General features: G+C 46.2%; 1 protein-coding gene across 1 annotated transcript; it reads left to right on the forward strand.

Moving 5' to 3' along the window:
- The first annotated feature begins 8,667 nt into the window (after positions 1–8,667).
- Positions 8,668–15,205, forward strand: TIMM22 (translocase of inner mitochondrial membrane 22). Its single transcript, XM_055577035.1, has 4 exons — positions 8,668–9,875; positions 11,726–11,922; positions 12,543–12,615; positions 14,640–15,205. The coding sequence occupies exons 1-4, from the start codon at positions 9,638–9,640 to the stop codon at positions 14,714–14,716; spliced, it is 585 nt and encodes a 194-aa protein (XP_055433010.1). The 5' UTR covers positions 8,668–9,637; the 3' UTR covers positions 14,717–15,205.
- The last annotated feature ends 634 nt before the right edge of the window (positions 15,206–15,839 follow it).

Consider the following 15,839-nt stretch of genomic DNA (forward strand, 5'->3'; position numbering starts at 1 on the left):
ACGCCCAACAATTATGAGTCCATTATTAAGTGAGAATTGACTAGAGGGCTTCCCTGGTGCTCCAGGGGTTAAAGAATCTGCCTTGCAATGCTGGTGACACAAGTTTGATCCCTGCTCAGGGAAGATCCCGCATGCTTCAGGGCAACTAAGCCTGTGGGTCACAATAACTGAAGCCTGAACACCTAGAGCCCGTGTTCTACAACAAGAGAAGCCGCTGCAATGAGAAGCCTGGACACCGAAGCTAGAAAGTAGCCCCTGTTTATGGCAACTAGAGAAAGCTTACACACAGCAATGAAGATCCAGGGCATCCAAAAATTTATTAATTATTTTTAAAAAAGAAAATTGACTAGAGGCTAAATCAGAGCATTGAGTCTAAAAAGGAAGGATGGGTTTAAAAAACATTTAACAGGCATGTTAAATGTTCTCAAGAAACAAGAAAAAAGTCAAATAAATAACCTAACTCTACACCTAAAGCAACTAGAAAAGGAAGAAATGAAGAACCCCAGGGTTAGTAGAAGGAAAGAAATTTTTAAAATTAGGGCAGAAATAAATACAAAAGAAACAAAAGAGACCGTAACAAAAATCAACAAAGCCAAAAGCTGGTTCTTTGAGAGGATAAATAAAATTGACAAACCATTAGCCAGACTCATCAAGAAACAAAGGGAGAAAAATCAAATCAATAAGATTAGAAATGAAAATGGAGAGATCACAACAGACAACACAGAAACACAAAAAATCATAAGAGACTATCAGCAATTATATGCCAATAAAATGGACAACTTGGAAGAAATGGAAAAATTCTTAGAGAAGTACAACTTTCCAAAACTGAACCGGGAAGAAATAGAAAATCTTAACAGACCCATCACAAGCATGGAAATTGAAACTGTAATCAGAAATCTTCCAGCAAACAAAAGCCCAGGTCCAGATGGCTTCACAGGTGGATTCTACCAAAAATTTAGAGAAGAGCTAACACCTATCCTACTCAAACTCTTCCAGAAAATTGCAGAGGAAGGTAAACTTCCAAACTCATTCTATGAGGCCACCATCACCCTAATACCAAATACCTAATACCAAAACCTGACAAAGATGCCACAAAAAAAGAAAACTACAGGCAAATATCACTGATGAACATAGATGCAAAAATCCTTAACAAAATTCTAGCAATCAGAATCCAACAACACATTAAAAAGATCATACATCTTGACCAAGTGGGCTTTATCCCAGGGATGCAAGGATTCTTCTATATCTGCAAGTCAATCAATGTAATACACCACATTAACAAATTGAAAAATAAAAGCCATATGATTATAATAATAAAAAAAAATTTTTTAAAGCCACATGATTATCTCAATAGATGCAGAGAAAGCCTTTGACAAAATTCAACATCCATTCATGATAAAAACTCTCCAGAAAGCAGGAATAGAAGGAACATACCTCAACATCAGATCAGATCAGATCAGTCGCTCAGTCGTGTCCGACTCTTTGCAACCCCATGAATCGCAGCACACCAGGCCTCCCTGCCCATCACCAACTCCCGGAGTTCACTCAGACTCACATCCATCGAGTCAGTGATGCCATCCAGCCATCTCATCCTCTGTCGTCCCCTTCTCCTCCTGCCCCCAATCCCTCCCAGCATCAGAGTCTTTTCCAATGAGTCAACTCTTCGCATGAGGTGGCCAAAGTACTGGAGTTTCAGCTTTAGCATCAGTCCTTCCAAAGAAATCCCAGGGCTGATCTCCTTCAGAATGGACTGGTTGGATCTCCTTGCAGTCCAAGGGACTCTCAAGAGTCTTCTCCAACACCACAGTTCAAAAGCATCAATTCTTCAGCGCTCAGTTTTCTTCACAGTCCAACTCTCACATCCATACATGACCACTGGAAAAACCATAGCCTTGACTAGACGAACCTTTGTTGGCAAAGTAATGTCTCTGCTTTTGAATATGCTATCTAGGTTGGTCATAACTTTCCTTCCAAGGAGTACACGTCTTTTAATTTCATGGCTGCAGTCACCATCTGCAGTGATTTTGGAGCCCAGAAAAATAAAGTCTGACACTGTTTCCACTGTTTCCCCATCTATTTCCCATGAAGTAATGGGACCGGATGCCATGATCTTCGTTTTCTGAATATTGAGCTTTAAGCCAACTTTTTCACTCTCCACTTTCACTTTCCCCAAGAGGCTTTTGAGTTCCTCTTCACTTTCTGCCATAAGGGTGGTGTCATCTGCATATCTGAGGTTATTGATATTTCTCCCGGCAATCTTGATTCCAGCTTGTGTTTCTTCCAGTCCAGCGTTTCTCATGATGTACTCTGCATATAAGTTAAATAAACAGGGTGACAATGTACAGCCTTGACGAACTCCTTTTCCTATTTGGAACCAGTCTGTTGTTCCATGTCCAGTTCTAAGTGTTGCTTCCTGACCTGCATACAAATTTCTCAAGAGGCAGATCAGGTGGTCTGGTATTCCCATCTCTTTCAGAATTTTCCACAGTTTATTATGACAAACCCACAGCAAACATTATCCTCAATGGTGAAAAATTGAAAGCATTTCCCCTAAAGTCAGGAACAAGACAAGGGTGCCCATTTTCACCACTACTATTCAACATAGTTTTGGAAGTTTTGGCCACAGCAGTCAGAGCAGAAAAAGAAATAAAAGGAATCCAGATTGGAAAAGAAAAAGTAAAACTCTCACTGTTTGCAGATATCATGATCCTCTACATAGAAAACCCTAAAGACTCCACCAGAAAACTACTAGAGCTAATCAATGAATATAGTAAAGTTGCAGGATATAAAATCAACACACAGAAATCCCTTGCATTCCTATACACTAATAATGAGAAAATAGAAAGAGAAATTAAGGAAACAATTCCATTCACCATTGCAACGAAAATAATAAAATACTTAGGAATATATCTACCAAAAGAAACTAAAGACCTATAAATAGAAAACTATAAAACACTGGTGAAAGAAATCAAAGAGGACACTAATAGATGGAGAAATATACCATGTTCATGGATTGGAAGAATCAATATAGTGAAAATAAGTATACTACCCAAAGCAATCTATAGATTCAGTGCAATCCCTATCAAACTACCAACGGTATTCTTCACAGAGTTAGAACAAATAATTTCACAATTTGTATGGAAATACAAAAAACCTCGAATAGCCAAAGCTATCTTGAGAAAGAAGAATGGAACTGGAGGAATAAACCTGCCTGACTTCAGGCTCTACTACAAAGCCACAGTCATCAAGACAGTTTGGTACTGGCACAAAGACAGAAATATAGATCAATGGAGCAAAATAGAAAGCCCAGAGATAAATCCATGCACCTATGGACACCTTATCTTTGACAAAGGAGGAAAGAATATACAATGGAGAAAAGACAATCTCTTTAACAAGTGGTGCTGGGAAAACTGGTCAACCACTTGTAAAAGAATGAAACGAGAACACTTTCTAACACCATACACAAAAATAAACTCAAAATGGATTCAAGATCTAAACATAAGACCAGAAACTATAAAACTCCTAGAGGAGAACATAGGCAAAACACTCTCCGACATAAATCACAGCAGGATCCTCTATGACTCACCTTCCAGAATATTGGAAATAAAAGCAAAAATAAACAAATGGGACCTAATTAAAATTAAAAGCTTCTGCACAACAAAGGAAACTATAAGCAAGGTGAAAAGACAGCCTTCAGAATGGGAGAAAATAATAGCAAATGAAGCAACTGACAAAGAATTAATCTAAAAAATATACAAGCAACTCCTGCAGCTCAATTCCAGAAAAATAAATGACCCAATCAAAAAATGGGCCAAAGAACTAAACAGATATTTCTCCAAAGAAGACATACAGATGGCTAACAAACACATGAAAAGATGCTCAAAATCACTCATTATCAGAGAAATGCAAATAAAAACCACAATGAGGTACCATTTCACGCCAGTCAGAATGGCTGCTATCCAAAAGTCTACAAGCAATAAATGCTGGAGAGGGTGTGGAGAAAAGGGAACCCTCTTACACTGTTGGTGGGAATGCAAACTAGTACACCCACTATGGAGAACTGTGTGGAGATTCCTTAAAAAATTGGAAATAGAACTGCCATATGACCCAGCAATCCCACTGCTGGGATACACACTGAGGAAACCAGAAGGGAAAGAGACACGTGTACCCCAATGTTCATCGCAGCACTGTTTATAATAGCCAGGACATGGAAGCAACCTAGATGTCCATCAGCAGATGAATGGATAATAAAGCTGTGGTACATATACACAATGGAGTATTACTCAGCCACTAAAAAGAATACATTTGAATCAGTTCTAATGAGGTGGATGAAACTGGAACCTATTATACAAAGTGAAGTAAGCCAGAAAGAAAAACACCAATACAGTATACTAATGCATATATATGGAATTTAGAAAGATGGTAATGATAACCCTGTATGTGAGACAGCAAAAGAGACACAGATGTATAGAACAGTCTTTTAGACTCTGTGGGAGAGGGAGAGGGTGGGATGATTAGGCAGAATGGCATTGAAACATGTATGATACCATATAAGAAACGAATCGCCAGTCCAGGTTCGATGCAGGATACAGGATCCTTGGGGCTGGTGCACTGGGATGACCCAGAGGGATGGTATGGGGAGGGAGGTGGGAGGGGGGTTCAGGATGGGGAACATGTGTACACCCATGGCGGATTCATGTTGATGTATGGCAAAACCAATACAATATTGTAAAGTAATTAGCCCCCAATTAAAATAAATTTATATTAAAAAATAAAAAAACATTTAAAAGGTGTATAGGAGATGCAGGAGGAATGGAATCTAAGACTAATGAAGCACATGGAAGCACCATTCACCCCGGTGGGAAGCTCAAGATGAGCAGGTTTGAGGAGGAAAATAAGTTCTAACTCAGGTCCACCTGAAACCTGTAGCCCTATAACAGGATCTGCCTGTGGGTGCACGATTAAAGCCACACCCCCTTAGATGAACCCTCTCTTCTGCCTCTCAGATCTGCTTCCTTGACCCTGGGGAGCCTGATTTGGAAATCTGATAGTTTTTTTTTTTTCCTGGCTAACTGTTCCCCTGATGGGTTCAGGCTGATCTTTGCTCTTTTTCTTTTTCGAAGTTTAGTGTGTTTCTTTCTTTATTTTGATCTTTGCTTTCTGAGGTCTCCTACTGGGGCGAGAGGCTTCTGCCCTTTCGCTCCCAGTTTACAGTCCAAAGCATTTCCTGCCAACCTCACACTGGTGCTGCCTCCTGAGTACTCACAGAGCCCATGTGGGGCCAAAGTCTCTTCTCTTGGATGGAAGGATGGAAGTTTCCCTCTAAAACCCAGGCTGGCCTCAGCATCCTGAGTCCCGGTCCAGCTCTCAATGCTATAGCTTCTTCTTGTCCATATAGGGCACTGACGCCCAAGCAATGCATTCAATGACAGGCTCTTATTCTTTCGTCTGCTCAGAGGCCTACCTGCCAGTGTTCCTTGCAGATCAACAGAGCTCACAAGTGACTGAGCTGTGGCTAAAGAAGTTATTTACAAGCGAAAATAATACCTGCCCTGCCTGGACCAGGCCCCAACAAAGCTGCATGCCTGCTGTACTCCTCCTAGGAAAGTTCCTTCTTCAACCCAGAGCACTCCAGGCTTTCTCATTCATCTATCAGGACATGGAAAACTTTGGCTTTGGGGATGGTGGTGAGTGGGTAAAGGGATCACTGACAGTTTTGTGCCCGGAGAGTGAAGCAATATGGCAGTACATCCAGGTAGGGGCAGCCTCTGCTCAGATGGGGTGTCTCACCGTCATTCCTTCCTAACCAGAAACTCTAGCCAAACAGGTGTGCCAGGCTTCAGGTGGCCCTCTGTTAAAGCTCACCCACTGCCTTATGTGACCACGTGTGACAGGGGGTGCCAGAATTGTACCAAGTCTTTTTTTTTAATGTATTGGTTGCACTGCGTCTTTGTTGCTGCAAGCAGGCTTTCTTCAGTGGTGGCGAGTGGGGGCTCCTCTCTAGTTGTGGTGTTCAGACTTCCTGCAGTGGCTTCTCTTGTTGTGGAGCACAGGCTCTAGGCTCACAGGCTTCAGCAGTTGTGGCACAAGGGCTCAGTTGCTCTGTAGGATGTGGAATCTTCCTGGACCAGGGATCAAACCCATGGCAGGCAGATTCCTACCCAGTGCACCATCAAGGAAGTCCAGGATCTACCAAATCTTGATTCTCAAATATCCTTGGATTTCTTCTCTGACCTACATTCCTCACATGAAGACAAAGCCATCCTGGGGATGCTGGTGGATACTGTCACATTCTCGGGGTTCCTGAGCATCTGCTCCAGTCAAGCACCAGGCATTTCTTGTTAATATCTTCTTCCATGAGTTTCTCAGCTGCCATATTTCCATCCTTAGCTCCTAGCTGTCCTCTGATTTTGAAGGACATGGATCAGGGCCCTTTAAATACTTAGTCACTTATCCAGTACCCACCATCCAGGGTGACTCAGTTGGCTACTCAGTTACCTATGTGGCCAGACCTCCTGCTAGCAATGGGACTATTCAGACTAATCGCTGTTACCAAATTCACATACAACTCAAATCCACACAGGACACACTGTGCTTCTCAGCTCGGACCTCCTCATTCCATCCCACTCGTGCTATTTCTTTTACTCCCGGGCTCCTGACAAGCCAAGGCAATTACAGGCCAGCCAGGCTCTCCCAGACACCCAGGGCAAGAGATGGTCAGGCCCTCCTCCCGTGTGGCATCTCCCCAACTATGCCACTACCCATCAGTCCAAGTGATGGGTCATCAGTTCAGAGCGTTCTGACTTCTCTGTGAATCTCATTTATCATGAAGTGTCTCCTATTCTCTCTGACCCACTGAGATGCTGCCTCAACCCTGTATCCCCATGGCCAGAACAGACAACCTGTAACATGAGAGTGACTGGACTCCCATGAGGCTGTGGCCAGATAAAGTCCCTAGAGTACAGGCAAAGGTTCAGGCCAGGGAAACAGACATGGGAAACCACTTCTTACTTGTGGAATATGCTTGAAGAGGTTCAAGCTTTCCATCAGGTGGAACCCATTCCACCTATGGAAGGAGATGGGTGGGGGAAGAGAGGTACCGGATCAGGGTATCTGTGTCTCCTTCTGTGATCCAGGCCATCATGTTCCAGAAAAGGCTTCTCCCCGCCTCACCATGGTCACACTGGTACCACAGCTTTAAAAAAAATTTTTATCTTTGCCTGCGTCTTTGTTGTTGCCGTGCAGGCTTTTTCCTAGTTGCGGCAAGCAGGTGACTTTGATTTCACTTGCTGACTTTGATCTCACCTGCACTCTGATGCAGACTCTTCATTGTGGGATTGACTCTTGCTCTCTAACTCATTCCAGGGATTAATTGTTTAGATCGTTCCTTGCTTTCCAAGGCCACCTTGCCTGAGACTTTGCCTAGGGGTCTGTCCCAACTTCTCTCAGATCTAACTTTGGCTCTTAAGACCTCTGCGTGAATCAGAACCCTGGGCCCCTCGCTCTTCTGGAAGGAATGGGTGGTTGGCAGGGTGTGCTGAGTTAAAGATGCCTGTAGGGAGTATCTGGCTCCCATGCCGATGAGAAGGCTTAGAGCTGGACATGAAGATTTGGGAGTCACTGCTGCAGTACAGGGGCTTATCAGGCGGCACTAGTGGTAAAGAACCTGCCCGACAATGCAGAAGAGACACTGGTTCAATCCCTGGGTAGGGAAGATCCCCTGGAAGAGGGCATGGCAACCCACTCCAGTATTCTTGCCTGGAGAATCCCATGAGCAGAGGAGCCTGGTGGGCTACGGTACAGGGAGTCGCCAAGAGCCAGACATGACTAAAGAGACTTAGCACACATGCCTGCGTGCACCCTGCAGTACAGGTGGTAGTAGAAGTCAGGAGCGTGGATGAGCTGCCCAGGCAGAGTGAGGATAAAGGATGAAGCCCCGAGGGGACCAACAGGAAAGGGTCAGGCGGAGAGGTGTCAGCACAGAAGACTGACAAGCTGGAGAGGCTTTGGCAAAACGAGGAGAGAGACTGAAGAAACTTCAAAGCAATGATGCGTCAACAGCGGCAAATGCAGCTGAGCCATCAAGTGCCATGAGATCTGGACTCAACAACTGGGAAGCTACCAGTTAGGACAAGTGGGTTCATGGTCTGGTGGGAGCTGAAGCAGGGTGAACTGTAGGTTCTGCCTGGTGACTCAGACAACTCTGGCTGCCAAAGGGGTCTCTCAGTCTCTGTTGACTGGCTACCCTCCCCATCTTCTGTTTCCATTTATGTTTCTCTTAGCTGATACAACCAGATATGCTGCAAGTCTGGATCAATACAATAGTTTGGGATCCATTTTGGTCCCACAGAAACTACTGGGTTCATACACGGTGCTATCTCTCAGTTAACCTCCAGGTTCTGAGTTTGCAAGCTAGTAAACACTTGAGCTGATTCAGCATAATGTAAGTGGCTTTCACCGCAATGCTAGTACCACATCGTCAACTCCATTGACAACAACTGGCTGGAGGGAGTAGCAACCTCGGCCTCCCTCGCTCTCCATCTGGCCATAACCACCTCGTGCTTAAACTCGGCTAGCTTCACTAATTTTTTTTTTTTTTTTTGGCTGCGCGGCTCGAGAGATTTTTAATTCCCCCATCAGGGCTGGAACCAGGGCTCTAAGAAGTGAAACACGGAGTCCTGAGAAGGCAATGGCACCCCACTCCAGTACTCTTGCTTGGAAAATCCCATGGACGGAGGAGCCTGGTGGGCTGCAAGCCATGGGGTCGCTGAGGGTCGGACACGACTGAGCGATTTCACTTTCACTTTTCACTTTCATGCATTGGAGAAGAAGTGGCAACCCATTCCAGTGTTCTTGCCTGGAGAATCTCAGGGACGGGGGAGCCTGGTGGGCTGCTGTCTATGGGGTCGCACAGAGTCAGACACGACTGAAGCGACTTAGCAGCAGCAACAAGCAGTGGATAGCCAGGGGATTTCCTTTTTTTTTCTTCTTTTTTTGACTTAAACTTCACTCATTTGTTCACTCATTTTTTTGGCCCCTTCTCTCTCCCCTCAACGGCTCAATTACTGAATAAAACATTTATTCCTTACATTCATATCACGTTTTCATGTTAATTTGCAAAGCACCTCACCCCATCCGCATCTCACAACACACTCTGGGAATTTCTAGGCTGGAAAGACAGTGGCGAGGCGCGCGCACCCCCTGCTGGTGTTCCGGCACGCTGCAGCCTTCCTGCCCTCCCGCCCGGCAGGAGCTCGAGAGGTGGCGGAGACGCGCGTATCCGCGCAGGGCTTCCTGGGAAATGTCTGGGGTGTAAGTGTCTCAGAACTACAAATTCCAGTACGCCCCGCGCTGCAGCCGCGAAGAGGACGCTGTCTGGTGATTCGAAATCTTTTGTCAGTGTCGTTAGGAATGACTCACAAGCCTGACTCAGTATTCACAGGAGGTTTTGGGAGAACATGATATCTCTTCCGCCGGGTGTGCACGAACTGACTTGACTTCCGCGGCTTCCTCGAGCTCGCTCGGTGTGGTGAATCTGCCGTTGCGGCACGGTGGCTGGGCGCGCAAGGCCCGACGGGAAGCCCGACGGACTCTGCTGCGGGAAGAAGAACGCCGGGTTTCCTGGGCAGCCACAGTCATGGCAGCGACCGCCCCCAGGGCTGGGGGCTCCGCACCTGAGGCGGCGGCTTCCGCCGAACCTCCGCTGCAGTACAGCCTTCTTCTGCAGTACTTGGTGGGCGACAAGCGTCAGCCCCGGCTCCTGGAGCCTGGGAGCCTGGGCGGGATCCCGAGTCCAGCCAAGAGTGAGGAGCAGAAGATGATCGAGAGGGCGATGGAAAGCTGTGCCTTCAAGGCTGCATTGGCCTGCGTGGGAGGTGAGGCGGGGCCAGGGGCCCCTTGGGAGGCTGAGGGCTTGGGCTGCAGCGGGGTCCACTGCTCAGAAGACCACGCACCTAGGAGGCGAGGGGGCCCTGGGCCGCGACCTTGACCCACCCCCGCCTGTTAGTGAACTTGGGCAGCGCCTCCCTAGACCCCGAGGTTGGCTTTCGCCTCTGGAAATTCGATCAGAGAATCGGTCCTGGGTCGGGACCTGGGGATTATAAAATGGTTGACTTCATTCATTCATTCATTCGTTCGCTATAAAATAATTACTTTTCAGCAAATTATTACTGAGCAGCTGTCACGTGCCAGGCGGTGGAAAGACAGAATGAGAGACAAGAGCTTGTTCTCATAAAGCTAATATTTTAACATACACAGAAAGGAGAGTGTTGAGAAGGAGGACAGTGCTGCAGACCTGGGGCGCAGCACTTGCAAAGGTCTGGCCGGAAGTGACTTCAGGCTAGAAAAAACAGAAAGGCCAGTGAGCCCAATGTGACTAGACAGCTGGAACGAGGGGGAAAGAAGTCTGGACTTGGCATGTTTTTGTTTTGTTTTTTAATCCTTTGAGGATTCGAGAATGTAGGTGTCCCTCCTGTGTGCTAAGAGGCTAACATTTGCAGGTGAGTTGAAGTCTCATTGAGAATGAAAGGAAATTAAGAAACGAATATAGTGAGGGTGGAAACGTGAAGTTGAGCAGAAAGAAAGATCTTTTTGGTTGGGAGAAGGCCACAAGAGGTGAGACTGGAGCCTGTGTCTTGAAGGATTAAGAGAATGAGGGTAGACAGAAATGGCATTTCAAGTTGGGGTGGAGTGGTGTAGGTTGAGCTTTTTGCCTCTAGGCATTCAGGCAGTCATTGATGGGTTTTTAGAGTTACCAAGAGCTTGATGACTCATGGTGGAGAGGCAAAGGGAAGGAAAGTCAGTAGGCAGGGAGACCATATAGGGAATTTGCTAGACTGAAGCTCAGTGAGACATGGACTGGGTCTTTGTTCATCATTGTGTCCGACCCTATATCTCTTACATATCTTATTGAAATAATGAGTGAGTCTTTGTAGGGCTCCAGGGTGGAAGTGATGAAGGCCCTAGACTGGATGATAATTGTGGACTTAGTGTCACAGGACGGAGCAGAGGGACAGCCTTAAGTGCGCCTCAAGTTTGGCACGGGAGTGACTGGAGAACAGGAGCCGTGAGGAGGGAGGTCTGGAGGAGAGGTGCCCATGATTTCGTTGAACACATACTGACCTTGAGGTGGCGAGAGGACATCCATGTGGAAATGTCCAGCAGGCTCAGGAAGGTCAGCTGTGGACCACAGCATGGCATTTGCCATTTGGGAACTTTGTGACCCTAGGGAAGTTAGTTTACCTCTCTGAGCCTCAGTTTCTTCGACTACAGAAAGGAATGGAAAATAGTATCTACCTCACAGGATTACTGCAAGGAATAAGTAAGGCTGGGACAGTTAAGTGTCAATGATTGGTATATGGTACTTACCAAATGACTTTTATGAATGTCACCATTGTCAAGGGAGTGATTTGCAAAGTTGATACCTGAACTTGAGGGTTTACGTGTGAGAGTGTAGAGAGAGAAAGAGGGTTAAAGATGGAATCTTGAAGAATGTTAGAAAATGAAAGGAAGAAGAAATACAAAAAGAGTCAGAGAAGAAGCTGCCAACTAGATCGATCTTGGATTTTGTAATGTGGAAACCAGGCCAGTGGAGAGTTTCTGAGGCAAGAAGGTGATGGGGTATCCTCTTCATTGGTGGCCATCCAAAAGGTGCAATTTGAGTATGACCCTATTACAGTCATCTGAAAAACGTGCCAAGGAAATCTTCATCTCTGTTCATTTTTAGGATTTGTCTTGGGAGGTGCATTTGGGGTGTTCACCGCTGGCATCGATACCAACGTGGGCTTTGACCCTAAGGATCCTTACCGCACGCCGACGGCCAGAGAAGTTCTTAAAGACATGGGCCAGAGAGGAATGTCCTATGCCAAAAATTTTGCCATTGTGGGCGCCATGTTTTCTTGCACTGAATGTTTGGTAGAATCTGTAAGTGTCCCTGCCTCCTGAGAAAGCCTTGCCTGTTTCCATCCTGTGAGTTCTCAAGAGAAATACCCAGTGCTACTAGAAAGCAGGTCAGAGGTGTCCGGTACTTGCTAGATTCAGTTTCCATTAAATAGTCCCTAATGTACACTTCTTGTGAATTTATGATTTGGGCTTGCCTTAATTTTTGTTTGTTTTTATAGGCCAGAAGTTGGCTAATTATTTTTTTACTATTGCTTTTGGCTGCGCCTCGCGGCTTGTAGTAGCTTAGTTCCCCAACCAGCGGTGGAACCCAGGCCCCTTGCAGTGGGAGCAAGCATGGAGTCCTAGTGATTGGATCACCAGAGAATTCCTGGTTAATAATTCTAAACAAGAGACTGACTGGGGAACCTGAGAAGAGATTCTGATTACTTCTCAAATGTGACACTTGGCTCAGCGCTTTGGTACCGTGTGCAGGAAGCATTTGTGAACACATTCAAATTTTAGGAATTATACTTTTGAAAGAAAAAAAGATAGGTTTCCTTTGGGGAGGGCCTGAATTTGCCAGCTAGAAACCCTGTCTTTTTTCCTTAGTTTCCTTGTCTGGCTTGTTTCTTTGGCTCTGAACTGCTCTTCTCCACCCACAGTACCGGGGAAAATCAGATTGGAAGAACAGTGTCATTAGTGGCTGCATCACTGGAGGAGCCATTGGTTTCAGAGGTTAGTAAACAATTCTCACAGGCTTTTCTTTGTGGCCTTGGACAACATGCTGAAGTTGAGATTTCCAAACACATGAGTGTTCCAAGGACAGCTCAAGGCATATGTGGAACTTGATATTCTCCTCTCCTGACAAGTAAATCACATTTTCTGTGTTAACTCAGTTTTGGAAACTTCTAGTATCTAGATCAGGGTTTCTGATCCTTGGCATTGTTGACATTTTGGACCAGAGGAGCGTCTGCTGGCGGAGGGGAGTTTTGTTCTTGGCCTCTCCCCACTAGGTGCCAGTAGCACCCCCTAGTGGTGACAAGTAGAAGTGTACCTTGGGGGATGAATCAGTCAGTTCAGTCGCTCAGTCGTGTCCGACTCTTTGTGACCCCATGAATCGCAGCACGCCAGGACCCCCTGTCCATCACCAACTCCCGGAGTCCACCCAAACCCATGTCCATCGAGTTGGTGATGCCATCCAGCCATCTCATCCTCTGTCGTCCCCTCCTCCTCCCACCCCCAATCCCTCCCAGTATTAGGGTCTTCTCCAATGAGTCAACTCTACACATGAGGTGGCCAAAGTATTGGAGTTTCAGTTTCAACATCAGTCCTTCCAATGAACACCCAGGGCTGATCTCCTTTAGGATGGACTGGTTGGATCTTCTTTAGAAAAGGCAGAGGAACAGAGATTAAATTGCCAACATTAGCTGGATCATCGAAAAAGCAAGAGAGTTCCAGAAAAACATCTATTTCTGCTTTATTGACTATGCCAAAGCCTTTGTGTGGATCACAATAAACTGTGGAAAATTCTGAAAGAAATGGGCATACCAGACCATCTGACCTGCCTCTTGAGAAACCTGTATGCAGGTCAGGAAGCAAGAGTTAGAACTGGACATGGAACAACAGACTGGTTCCAAATAGGAAAAGGAATACATCAGGCTGTATATTGTCACCCTGCTTATTTAACTTATATGCAGAGTACATCATGAGAAATGCTAGGGGACAAATCGCCCCAGGTGAAACCCACGGAGAACTATATCTTAGAATAAAGAACTGTACCCATATTGAACATATGGGAAGAACTTCATAATAATAATTAATCTCTGGAATGTGTTGCTATGCAGGATAGTACAGAAGCATAGCTGGACCCCATTCAGCCCTGGGAAGCCCATTTGTCCAAAGAGCAAGCTCTGCTTAACTTTCAGCTCCATGCATTTCAGACAGACATCTTTCTTCATACTGTGCAGTCGCCATTTTAATTCTATGTATAAGTTCTCACAGTAATGTTTTTGCAGTTTAGGGTTCTTAGATCTCCACCCTTTGAAAGCCAAATATAGGTATCCTAGAAATGTTGGATTATCTACTGTAAGCAACCAAGAAACTGGTTCCCTGCCACTTCTCCCTGTTGGCGTATCTATCAAGAGTGCAGAGCAGGGCGTCAGTGACTTAACTTCCCTAACAGTGTCTATCACTGGGCCACTCGCCATCTGCTGTGCCCAGACTTACCCAAAGCAAAAAGGCTGTTTTCTCCTTTTCTGAGACAGGATGATTTTCTGTCATTAAAACCTGATTCTCCTCCTCACACAGCCATTTGTGATTTATGGAGTAACTTCTCCTTTGGTCTTCCCAGCTCTCAGCTTTGTCAGGGCCTTTGAGAGGCTCAGCTCCCTCTGGGATTGCTTTGATCACCTTCCCAGGAATTTATTCCATAAACAAATCAGAGTAACAGGCCATATGCTTTCACTTGATTCCAAGGGCTGGTTCTGTTAACCACTTTCCTGCCTGTGAGGAGCTGTTTTCACAAGACTAGAAATAGCAGTTCTTTGGAATGAGAAAATTAAACGAACATACAGTTAGATAAAAGTACACTGGATCAGCTCGTGTGCACAGCCTCACTGAAGTCTTCAGCTCTCTGCTACGCTGAACGACTGAGAACATGTTCGCCAGCTTCTTTACATCTCTAAGTACCCAGACTCTTCCTCAGCAGCTTGACCCAGCGTCTGTCACCACAGGTAATGTCATTTGTGTTTGCTTTACAGCTGGCTTGAAGGCTGGGGTCATCGGCTGTGGAGGTTTTGCTGCTTTCTCCGCCGCGATTGACTATTACCTACGGTGAGAACACTGGTGTCCAGCAAGGACGATGGCAGCCCAAGATCAAGTTTGCTCTGTGGAGGGCAGTTTCTGCACCACTCCAGGGCACTTGCTTGAGACTGAAGACATTTGTTTTCTCTCACATAGTTGTGTCATGAGGGAGCCGCCTGGCTGCAACCGGCTACCTCTGAGCAGCCATGCTCTCTGCACCTGGACTCGAGCCAGTCTGTGCGGGGTAGATGCCATGCCAGACTCTCTCTTTTGGGCAGTCAAGGAGTCAGTGTGTTGACCTGTAGGAACTGAGTCCCACAAAGGTTCAGCCCGCAGCCTGTGGTGCTGTGGGGATGGAGGGGACTTGACCCACGCCTGCAGCCATCCATCTCACACCTCAGGGCAGGGCCGGGTGGAGCCATGCTGTCCGACCAGTCATGTCATTTTGTTGAGTGCCCTGCTATCCTTGTTACATAGATGTATGTGTATATGTATTTATATTACAGTTCAAAAGTTTGGCTTATTTTTATTTTCAAATTCCACAACTCCCCAAAATAGTACCAGGTGGCCCAAAGATTAAACATCCAAAGAGAAAGCATGAGCCAGCTCCTGAGAAGTCTGGGAATGCTCGACTCCCAGGGTCCGCAGAGCAGTGCTATCCTCACTGAGAGAGATTGCTGCAGTGGCCAGCCTTCCGCTGAAGAAGCCTGGCCTAACTGTGTCCTGGGACGCAGTGACAGTCCACGCGTAACCCTGCTGGCCTCGTCTGCGAAACCCTCGGGCTGGACGGTGGGAATTACCGCGGTCTGAGCCACATGTGGGTGTTCTGCCGTGACCATCGGCCCAGGCCCGCCTCGAGGACAGACTGTGAGGGTTGTGTTGCTGTGGTCATCCTGATGACCCAGTCCCAGCAGCCGCTGGTTACAACCAGACCCTGTTCAGGAGCTGCTCACCAGCACCCTGTTCCTCTGATGTCAGGGGTTTGTTCCTTACTTAAACATTGGTGTTTTTGACTTGACCTGGTAGCCTTTCTCTGACAGTAGCAGCTCAGCCTAATTGTGTGCTGTACACAAAAAAACGCCCTTTTACAATCGGGACCTGCTGCAGATGCTGCGTTGCTCTGGTGCCTTGGTGGTGGGGTGAAGATGAACTTAAGA

Source organism: Bubalus kerabau, chromosome 4, assembly GCF_029407905.1.
Source record: "Bubalus kerabau isolate K-KA32 ecotype Philippines breed swamp buffalo chromosome 4, PCC_UOA_SB_1v2, whole genome shotgun sequence".
Taxonomy (NCBI): domain Eukaryota; kingdom Metazoa; phylum Chordata; class Mammalia; order Artiodactyla; family Bovidae; genus Bubalus; species Bubalus kerabau.

What these genes read in the sequence shown, in the direction of transcription:
- TIMM22 (XM_055577035.1), top strand. Translation starts at nt 9,638, where the DNA reads ATGGCAGCGACCGCCCCCAGGGCTGGGGGCTCCGCACCTGAGGCGGCG. An exon ending in CTGAATGTTTGGTAGAATCT is followed by an intron (nt 11,923 to 12,542) that starts GTAAGTGTCCCT and finishes CTCCACCCACAG; the next exon opens with TACCGGGGAAAATCAGATTG. An exon ending in AGGAGCCATTGGTTTCAGAG is followed by an intron (nt 12,616 to 14,639) that starts GTTAGTAAACAA and finishes TTTGCTTTACAG; the next exon opens with CTGGCTTGAAGGCTGGGGTC.